Source organism: Zootoca vivipara, chromosome 14 (assembly GCF_963506605.1).
Source record: "Zootoca vivipara chromosome 14, rZooViv1.1, whole genome shotgun sequence".
Classification (NCBI taxonomy): Eukaryota; Metazoa; Chordata; class Lepidosauria; order Squamata; family Lacertidae; genus Zootoca; species Zootoca vivipara.
The window spans coordinates 46,213,394-46,224,608 of NC_083289.1; the positions used below are offsets into that span (position 1 = coordinate 46,213,394).

Sequence of the window (11,215 nt, forward strand, 5' to 3'; positions counted from 1 at the left end):
CAGGAGCTGGGACCAAGCAACGGGAGCTCACCCCGTCACAGGGATTCGAACCGCCAACCTTCTGATCAGCAAGCCCTAGGCTCAGTGGTTTAACCCACAGCGCCACCTGGGTCCCTTGACATCTGAATAAAACTTCCCTAAACAGTGCTGCCTTCAGATGTCTTCTAAAAGTTACATAGTTGTTTATCTCCTTGACATCTGATGCGAGAGTGTTCCACAGGGCTGGTGCCACTACCGAGAAGGCCCTCTGCCTGGTTCCCTGTAACCTCACTTCTCGCAGGGAGGGAACCGCCAGAAGGCCCTTGGAGCAGGACCTCAGTGTCTGGGCTGAACGATGGGGCTGGAGACGCTCCTTCAGGTATACTGGGCTGAGGCCATTTCCGTTTATTCCGCCGGTAACAGAAGGGGAACAGCTTGAGCTCCCTGGTGCCTGGGTTCAACATCAGGTCCGATGGCTTCCTTTATGGATTGCTGGCTTGTGCAGAGAGGAAGAAGGCTTGTCTGTTGTGTTTGAGATGCCCGTCTTCCCAAAATTAAAATGCAAAAAAAGAAGGACGAGGAAATGAGGCGAGATGGAACGAAGAGAGAAAGAACTTTAGAAGAGCTCAGCTGAATCGGGCCAAAGTCTTGCTCAGCATTCTATACTCAGAGCAGCCAACCAGAAGCCAATGGGAAGAGGACAAATACACCCCACCTCTCCCCAAGCTGCAGCCCTCGCCACTCCCACTTTTCAAGTGCTTTTTACCTGGTGGGAATCTGCCTTTGAGCTGTGATAATGCCTCTTGCTTGCCTGGATGCAGGATGGAGAGACCCGTGTGTGCATGTAGAAACCTGTGGCTTTGGCATGGCTGGAATGTAGGCTAATGTAGAGTCACATCTATCTCTCCACCCACCTATGCCTCTGGCCCAGCGCATCACTGGCATGCGGCCCACAAAGGAACACAGCCAGATGCCCCTGGGAATCCCAGAAGCAGGGCATCAAGGCAGCTGCCCTTCCCCATGCTTTGCCCCTGGAATTTGGTACTGCCAGATAGATTGCCTTGGTGCATGGAAGCTCCCTCTCTCTCTAGCCAGCTTGGCTAATTGAGGTCCAGCTTCGAGGGCCTTCTGGTGGTTCCCTCACTGCAAAGTTGCAGGGGGCCTTCTCGGTAGTGGCACCCGCCCTGTGGAACACCCTCCCATCAGATGTCAAGGAAATGAACAACTATATGACATTTAGAAGACATCTGAAGGCAGCCCTGTTTAGGGAAGTTTTTAATGACTGATGTTTTAATGTACTTTTAATCTTTTGTTGGAAGCCACCCAGAGTGGCTGGGGAAAACCCATCCAGAAGGGCAGGGTATAGATAAATTATTATTATTATTATTATTATTATTATTATTATTATTATTATTCGCCCTAACCTCTGCAAGATGGACCTGCCCTCTTTTGGATTTGCAACATTGGAGTTGATCGAAACCAGATGCTAAAGCAAGACTTAGCTCTTTTTAACTGTTTTGAAAACTTTTGTTTTTTAAGCCACAAAGCAACAACCCTTAGTCTGTTCAAAATGAAAGACGACAGCTTGTCTGGGGCTGCCAGCTTCGTTTTATGTTTTTATCCCCCCCCCCCAAAAAAGAATAAAGGTACTGTACATAGGTTGAGTTCGGTTGCATGCCCAAATGCCACAGTGTTAGCTTAGCAAGCTGCAACAGATGTCCCTTTGGCTCGCCAAAAGATATGGAACGTTGGATCTAAAGGGGATTGTTGAAGCAAAAAATAAAAGCATATGAAAGCCCAATAGCGGATTGGTTGACAAAGGCCTGTGCGTGAGACCTTTCGAGGTTCTCAGTGGTTCACAAATGCCCAGTTGTACGTCTGCCTTAGTTTCTTCCAATAAATCCCTCGCTTGCTTCCATTCTGCAGGAGCATGTGAAAATTGCAGTATTTCTCATGCATGAATTTATTTTCAGGTTTCTATAGGAGTGTTTTTCTTGTGAGAGTGTGCATTATGTTCAGTGGTACCTCGATTTACGAACGACTCGACAGCCGAATTTTTCGACTTACGAATGGGGGTAATGGCCGCGCGCTTACGAATGTCTCGACATCCGGAAAAAAACTGCAGTGGTTTCAGATAGGGATTTTTTGAGATACAAATTTTTAGATAGGGCTGCTTTGACTTATGAATTTTTCCGTTTCCAATGCATTCCTATGGGAAATTGCATTTCCAATGGCTTTTTTCGACTTACGAAGGTGCCTTCGGAACGGATTAAATTCGTAAGTCGAGGCACCACTGTATGTATGCGTTATTACATATTATTATTATAAAACCTCGTTTGCTCTATAGATATCATGATGCGTACGGAATTGTATTGTTTTAAGTTCTGTGTTTTAAGCCAGCCGGTGGTCTTTTGAAGAAAAGTGGTATATAAATTTAATAAAAAACCATCATCGTCATCATTTCACCGTAAGCACGCATTTCCAAAGCTCTGAACCTCTTTCCCTCCTTTGGTACAGCATTCTCTTCCTCTGAAGCAACCCTTCCCTCGCAAGGATGTTGATTCTCCTCGCCTTCATCATTGTCTTCCACATCAGCTCAGCTGCCCTTCTGTTCATCGCCACGATTGATAGCGTAAGTTGCCCGACAACAGCATTAATTTTGATTTGGTGTGTGTGTCTTACCTTCCGAGTCCCGGACTGCAGAATCCGGGACCGGCAGCCGTGTGACACCGGAAGTTGCGTCGACGTAACTTCCAGTGTCGCTTTGCCCTTCTATGGGCACCAAAAATGGCTGCTGGCGGCTTCGAAAGTCGCTTGTACGCATGTCAGGAAGTGCATCGACGCAACTTCCGGTATTGCTCCGCCCATCTATGGGCACCGAAAATTGCCGCCGCCGACACCGGAAGTCGCGTCTATGCACTTCCGGACATGTGTAGATGCGACTTTTGAAGCCGGCGGCAGCCATTTTTGGTGCCCATAGAAGGGCAAATTGGAAAGAAAAAAAATGGCCACCGGCAGGAGAAAATAGCGGAGAAAAACGGGAGACGAAGTGATACGGGGGACCACTGGGAAAAGGTAAGTAAAAACGGGTGTTTCCCGGAGAAAACGGGGTACTTGGCAGCTATGGTGTGTGTGTGTGTGTGCGCGCACCTGCCTGCCTGCCTGCCTGCCTGCCTGCCTACCTGCCTGGTGTTCAAAGATTAAAAGAAAGTCCTCGAAATGGAAGTGAAAAAGACTCCACAAACTGAAAGTGGAGACACTCTACGTCAGGCATCCCGAAATTGCGGCCCTCCAGATGTTTTGGCCTACAACTCTCATGATCCCTAGCTAACAGGACCAGTGGTCAGGGATGATGGGAATTGTAGTCCAAAACATCTGGAGGGCTGAAGTTTGGGGATGCCTGCTCTATGTACTTTACTGGAGGCGCTGGATGTCTTGAACCTGCTGCCTCCCCAGCAGGAGGCCGGGGAAGAGACTGGCCAGCATTGCCCTCCCTGACATTGGCCTTTGGCTGCTGTCAGCCATCTCTGGAGTAAGGATATGGGAGCCAGCCATCTAGCCTGCTAAGAGCACCAATCCCCTCTGAGCTGCATTTAAGCCAGGCTCCTTGGAGTGCAGGAAAAGAGTCTCCATGACTTTGTTGAAATGCATTGATCATTTTGATGAATGATTTCTGATATTTGGAATCGCTATGGCTTAATTGAACTGTAATAACCATTTTGATGAATTTGTTATTTGCTTCATTTACAGGTGAAACTCGGAAAATTAGAATATCGTCGAAAAGTGCGCTTATTTCAGTAACGCAACTTAAAAGGTGAAACCAATATATGAGATAGATGCATGACATGCAAAGCAAGATATGTCAAGCCTTGATTTGTTGCAATTGTAATTATTTGTCGTCAGGCGGGCCAATTATAAATGGAATGTAATTAATGAAATGTAATAGCGGTGTTTATTTTTGTATTACCGTATTGTAACTTTTTGTTTTGTTACTGTGGAATTTCCAAAAGAAAGCATTTCTCAAAATTAAAATTGAAATAAAAAAGAATAAGTTGCATTACTGAAATAAATGCACTTTTCGACGATATTCTAATTTTCCGAGTTTCACCTGTATTGTACTTGATGGTATAGTGACTGCAATGCTACTGTGATTCTTGTGAGCTGCTCTGAGCTCAGCATTTGCCATTGGAAAAGCGGAATGCAAATGTTATATCAAATCAAATTGGGAATACTGATCAAATCGGGGGGAGTAATATTGAATGTATTCTGTGTTTGTCAGATTTTTTTTTTTTGGTCATTTTTGAATTTACCAGCATGCTCTGTTTGTATTTTGATGTTTTGAAACGTCTGCTGTATGCCCCTTTGGGCACAGCTGATTGTGGAAAAGTGGCATCAAAGTGAAATCGACCAATCAATCCTCCAAGATCTATACTTTCACGTGCTTTTTAAAAATCATCCTTCTCCAGGCATGGTGGGTCGGGGAGGACTTCTCCACGGATGTCTGGCATCGCTGCCTCAATGGCACAAACTGTACAGCCCTGGATGAGACCTTCCCAGGTAAGTCATCAGACGGCTTTTCCTGCATCTCAGGGTGGGATTACTTCATTCCCCCCACCCACCATCAATGTCTTCCCAAGAGCGTGCATTTTTTTTAAAAAAAACCTGTGACATCATCACAGTAACATTTCCCCATGCACTTCTCTTCATCATTGGCTGGAAAAACATGATGACATCACAGCATGCAGAACGGGGGTTGGCGAGTCTTTTTTTAGGATGTTCCTGTGTAGGTTTGCCATGAGTCTGGATTTTCCTGGACATGTCCTCGTTTTTTGGGGGGGATAAAATTTGGGTCCGGAGGGATTTTTAAAACTTGGCAAAATGTCCTGGTTTTTTTGTTTGGCTCCTAAAAAGAACTACATTTCCCCTGAGGCCACGGGGCCTCTGTGGCGAAGCCAGCCCTGTGTTTGGATGCAGGCAGTTCCAATCTCGCTGCCCATTGGCTGTCCTGGCTGCCCATTGTTGTCCGATGTCGGAAGGGGGAGGAGGTAGAAAGCGACTATGGTGGCCGAGTGGGGAGGGCTTGCAGATTATGATGGAGGGTGAGAATGTGTGAGCGCCTGGAGACGTTTGGAGGATGGATGGCGGTTAACGGATTGAGGTTGAATCCTGACAAGACAGAAGTACTGTTTGTGGGGGACAGGAGGTGGGCAGGTGTGGAGGACTCCCTGGTCCTGAATGGGGTAACTGTGCCCCTGAAGGACCAGGTGCGCAGCCTGGGAGTCATTTTGGACTCACAGCTGTCCATGGAGGTGCAGGTCAATTCTGTGTCCAGGGCAGCTGTCTATCAGCTCCATGTGGTATGCAGGCTGAGACCCTACCTGCCTGCAGACTGTCTCGCCAGAGTGGTGCATGCTCTGGTTATCTCTCGCTTGGATTACTGCAATGCGCTCTATGTGGGGCTACCTTTGAAGGTGACCCGGAAACTTGCCACGGCTGCCGACCATGTACCACAGCAGTAATTAGTGGCAGCGCTGGAGACCTTGCCTAAGAAATGCTCTCCTGTGAATGAATCTAACAGTAAACTTCCTCCTTCTGATCAAGAAACTAGTAGATAATTCACCAGTTCTTTCTAGGTTGCTTAAGCACAGAGATACTGTACAAGTAAACCAGGTTATACATTGCTAGATATTAGAGCCATTATGTTAAGAATAAAATAGGATGCAGGCATTTTGTCTCAAAGCTTGCTTTTCAAAACAATAATGGTATAGTCATATCATAGAATCATAGAGTTGGAAGAGACCACAAGGGCCATACAGTCCAACCCCCTGCCAAGCAGGAAACACCATCAAAGCATTCCTGACAGATGGCTGTCAAGCCTCTGCTTAAAGACCTCCAAAGAAGGAGACTCCACCACACTCCTTGGTAGCAAATTCCACTTCCGAACAGCTCTTACTGTCAGGAAGTTCTTCCTAATGTTTAGGTGGAATCTTCTTTCTTGTAGTTTGAATCCATTGCTCTGTGTCCTTTTCTCTAGAGCAGCAGAAAACAACCTTTCTCCCTCCTCTATATGGCATCCTTTAATATATTTGATCATGGCTATCATATCACCCCTTAACCTTCTCCTTTTTAAAGATGATGCTTAGCAATCTTTATATTAATTGGCAATGAGTTTGTTGTTGTTGTTGTTTAGTCGTTTAGTCGTGTCCGACTCTTCGTGACCCCATGGACCATAGCACGCCAGGCACTCCTGTCTTGCACTGCCTCCCGTAGTTTGGTCAAACTCATGTTCGTAGCTTCGAGAACACTGTCCAACCATCTTGTCCTCTGCCGTCCCCTTCTCCTAGTGCCCTCAATCTTTCCCAACATCAGGGTCTTTTCCAAGGAGTCTTCTCTTCTCATGAGGTGGCCAAAGTATTGGAGCCTCAGCTTCACGATCTGTCCTTCCAGGGAGCACTCAGGGCTGATTTCCTTAAGAATTGATAGGTTTGATCTTCTAGCAGTCCATGGGACTCTCAAGAGTCTCCTCCAGCACCATAATTCAAAAGCATCAATTCTTCGGCGATCAGCCTTCTTTATGGTCCAGCTCTCACTTCCATACATCACTACTGGGAAAACCATAGCTTTAACTATACGGACCTTTGTCGGCAAGGTGATGTCTCTGCTTTTTAAGATGCTGTCTAGGTTTGTCATTGCTTTTCTCCCAAGAAGCAGGCGTCTTTTAATTTCGTGACTGCTGTCACCATCTGCAGTGATCAAGGAGCCCAAGAAAGTAAAATCTCTCACTGCCTCCATTTCTTCCCCTTCTATTTGCCAGGAGGTGATGGGACCAGTGGCCATGATCTTGGTTTTTTTGATGTTGAGCTTCAGACCATATTTTGCGCTCTCCTCTTTCACCCTCATTAAAAGGTTCTTTAATTCCTCCTCGCTTTCTGCCATCAAGGTTGTGTCATCTGCATATCTGAGGTTGTTGATATTTCTTCCGGCAATCTTAATTCCGGCTTGGGATTCATCTAGTCCAGCCTTTCGCATGATGAATTCTGCATATAAGTTAAATAAGCAGGGAGACAATATACAACCTTGTCGTACTCCTTTCCCAATTTTGAACCAATCAGTTGTTCCATATCCAGTTCTAACTGTAGCTTCTTGTCCCACATAGAGATTTCTCAGGAGACAGATGAGGTGATCAGGCACTCCCATTTCTTTAAGAACTTGCCCAAGTTTGCTGTGGTCTACACAGTCAAAGGCTTTTGCATAGTCAATGAAGCAGAAGTAGACGTTTTTCTGGAACTCTCTAGCTTTCTCCATAATCCAGCGCATGTTTGCTATTTGGTCTCTGGTTCCTCTGCCCTTTCGAAATCCAGCTTGCACTTCTGGGAGTTCTCGGTCCACATACTGCCTAAGCCTGCCTTGTAGAATTTTAAGCATAACCTTGCTAGCGTGTGAAATGAGCGCAATTGTGCGGTAGTTGGAGCATTCTTTGGCACTGCCCTTCTTTGGAATTGGGATGTAGACTGATCTTCTCCAATCCTCTGGCCATTGCTGAGTTTTCCAAACTTGCTGGCATATTGGGTGTAGCACCTTAACAGCATCATCTTTTAAAATTTTAAATAGTTCAGCTGGAATATCATCACTTCCACTGGCTTTGTTATTAGCAGTGCTTTCTAAGGCCCATTTGACTTCACTCTCCAAGATGTCTGGCTCAAGGTCAGCAACCACACTACCTGGGGTGTACGAGACCTCCATATCTTTCTGGTATAATTCCTCTGTGTATTCTTGCCACCTCTTCTTGATGTCTTCTGCTTCTGTTAGGTCCTTACCACTTTTGTCCTTGATTATGGTAATCTTTGTACGAAATGTTCCTTTCATATCTCCAATTTTCTTGAACAGATCTCTGGTTTTCCCCATTCTATTGTTTTCCTCTATTTCTTTGCATTGCTCATTTAAGAAGACCTTCTTAAATGAGTTTAGAGCTTGAAATACAGAGGTGCAAGGCATGTGATGGATGGAAAGTTAAGCGCTGTTTGACAGTGGAACAGTCTCCCTCGGGAGGCTGTGGCCTCTCCTTCCTTGGAGGCTTTTAAGCAGAGGTTGGATGGCCATCTGTCATGGATGCTCTAGTTGAGATTCTTTCACTTGAAGGGGCTGGGACTAGACGGTCCTCAGGATCCCCTTCAACTCTACAATGCTACGATTCCAATGCCTCTACCTGCCCTGGTTGCATCTCATAGTTAATCCCCTGATTTCGCAGATGTCTGAAGAACAACAGAAGGAAGGGAAGGGCTGGCTGGCACTTTGTGGAAGCTGCATTTATTCGGGGAGCGGGAGGGTTTGAGGAAATGGATTCAGGAGAGTTGGCAAGAGGCTGACACCTTTTCCTATTGTCAGTCTGCACAAGCAGTGGCGGGAGGAAGTTACTGGCAGGATGCAGGTGGATTCCAAGAAGGAAAAATTAATGGGATGATTATTTTTATATATAATATAAATATTTTTTTCATTATTTTTTTAAATCAGCCCGGAAATTAAATGTGACTGTCAAGACCTCAGAAAACAAACTTCCTTTTGGGGAAGCACTGAGATGGTGCTGGGAGTGGACTGCTGGGGGGGGGGGAAGGCAAGCGTCAAGAGGCGCTTTGCAGATGTATTTTGAACCACTGACTACAGCATCCAAGGATGACCATCGAAGATGTGATCCAGCAATATTGCTTTGGGAGGGGTGGGGCAGCATATAAAAATCCATAGGGACCTTCTGGCAGTTCCTTCGTTGAGAGAAGCGAGGTTACAGTGGACCAGGCAGAGGGCCTTCTTGGTGGTGGCACCCTCCCATCAGATGTCAAGGAAATAAACAACTATCTGACTTTTAGAAGACATTTGAAGGCAACCCTGTTTAGGGAAGTTTTTAATGTTTGATATTTGAATGTATTTTTAATATTTTGTTGAAAGCCGCCCAGTGGCTGGGGAAACCCAGTCAGATGGGCGGCATATAAAAAATAAAATAATTTGTTGTTGTTATTGGAGGCTGTTCCATTACGGGAAACGGGACACAGCCCTGCCCTCACCCAGTCCTCTCCTGTCTGCTTTCTTAAATTCAGACGAGCGATTGACACTGGCCGTCTCCTCCTTAAGTCTCAGAAGAGGGCAACGAAAATGGTCCAAGGCCTGGAAATGATGCCTTATGAGGAACGGCTTAGGGAGCTGGGTATGTTTAGCCTGGAGAAGAGAAGGTTAAGGGGTGATATGATAGCCATGTTCAAATCTATAAAAGGATGTCATATAGAGGAGGGAGAAAGGTTGCTTTCTGCTGCTCCAGAGAAGCGGACACGGAGCAATGGATTCAAGCTACAAGAAAGAAGATTCCACCTAAACATTAGGAAGAACTTCCTGACAGTAAGAGCTGTTCGACAGTGGAATTTGCTGCCAAGGAGTGTGGCGGAGTCTCCTTCTTTGGAGGTCTTTAAGCAGAGGCTTGACAGGCATATGTCAAGAATGCTGTGATGGTGTTTCCTGCTTGGCAGGGGGTTGGACTGGATGGCCCTTGTGGTCTCTTCCAACTCTATGATTCTATGGTTGTCCTTGTAGAACTCGCAGAATCGTCCTAAATCCACCGTAACTGCTACTTCCTCCCCATGTGTGTTTTACAGACTACCAGTCTATCCAGGCAATTCAGGCGACGATGATCCTCTCCACCATCCTCTGCTGTGTGGCCTTTTTTGTTTTCATCCTCCAGCTGTTCCGCCTAAAGCAAGGCGAGAGATTCGTCTTAACATCCATCATCCAGCTGTTATCCTGTGAGTACCTCCTCCCGGGTTAAGGATCTGCAACAGCCCCTCTTGAAAAGGGGGCTGTCAAGCCAAGGAGAAAAACCACTGTAGAAATTGGAGTTCAATTGGAGCCAGTGTGGTGTAGTGGTTAAGAGCGGTAGACTCGTAATCTGGGGAACCGGGTTTGATTCCCCGCTCCTCCACATGCAGCTGCTGGGTGACCTTGGGCTAGTCACACTTCTTTGAAGTCTCTCAGCCTCACTCACCTCACAGAGTGTTTGTTGTGGGGGAGGAAGGGAAAGGAGAATGTTAGCCGCTTTGAGACTCCTTCGGGTAGTGATAAAGCGGGATATCAAATCCAAACTCTTCTTCTTCTCTTTTTCTTGGTGAAGTCCAGAAATAAACAGTAAATTGCAAGAACTCGGGCCAGGAGGAAGATAAATTTCAAGTGAATTTTCAAAAGGTTTTATACATGTAATGAAGGCAAACATACTTGGTACTCTCTGACCATTAACACATTGCTGATGAAGAATTGTCGAAACGGGCTTGCCCTGGGATTTTCTCACTGGAATTTATTTGCCTATTATACTGGAATTGATTCCTATTTGAATTCTTCATTACATAAATAAAACCTTTTGAAGGAGAAAAACCACAGCTAAGCAGCACATGCTGAATTTGGGCACACCGGGAATGGGTTTTTTTTAGTGGAAAATCCCCCTGCTCAGAGATGCCTTGTTCCTAAATTCCTAGCGTTTGTTCACCCAGCTAAGTCAGTACAGTCGTACCTTGGATCCCGAACGCCCTGCGAGTCGAATGTTTTGGCTCCCGAATGCCGCAAACCCAGAAGTGAGTGTTCTGGTTTGCGAAAGTTCTTTGGAACCCGAACATCCGACGTGGCTTCCACGGCTTCCGATTGGCTGCAGGAGCTTCCTGCGGCCAATTGGAAGCAGTGCCTTGGTTTCCGAATGTTTTGGAAGTTGAACAGATTTCCTGAATGGATCCTGTTCGACTTCCGAGGTACCACTGTATTTTGAACCTGGTATTTGTTGGTGGGCCTTGGGGGGCAGTAGTAATAATTGATTGATTGATTGATTGATTATTTGTCATAGACCTCACAAGCCTGAAGTTTTCCCTCCCCTGATCTAGAGCTATATAATGCTTTGCTCTATTTCCTGAACAACAATTCTTCTTTATATGGCTGTCTATATAATATGGCAGGAGGTGCCAGCCTTTGGCGAATTTGTAGTCACAAAATGGCTACCAGGGAGTGAAGTGAGGCAAAATAAGAACCTCCAAAGAGCCTGCTGGATGAGGCCAGTGGCCTATCTAGTCCAGAATCCTGTTCGCAGGGGCCAACCACTGCCGGAAAACTGCCGAGCAGGAGAGTGACATTCTCCCCTCCTACAGCTTCCGGAAACTGGTATTCAGAAACATTCCTGCCTCCAGCCACCGAGCATAGCCGCTGTGGCGAGTAACCC

At 46.1% G+C, this 11,215-nt stretch overlaps 1 protein-coding gene across 1 annotated transcript in view; it reads left to right on the forward strand.

Moving 5' to 3' along the window:
• The window catches only part of EMP2 (epithelial membrane protein 2), a 34,711-nt gene that overhangs the window by 18,630 nt on the left and 4,866 nt on the right, over positions 1-11,215 (forward strand). The window contains exons 2-4 of the mRNA XM_035130700.2: positions 2,497-2,611; positions 4,446-4,536; positions 9,618-9,764. Of these exons, the coding sequence (XP_034986591.1) occupies positions 2,534-2,611; positions 4,446-4,536; positions 9,618-9,764 (316 nt within the window). The 5' untranslated portion in view covers positions 2,497-2,533. The remainder of the gene's footprint in view (positions 1-2,496; positions 2,612-4,445; positions 4,537-9,617; positions 9,765-11,215) is intronic.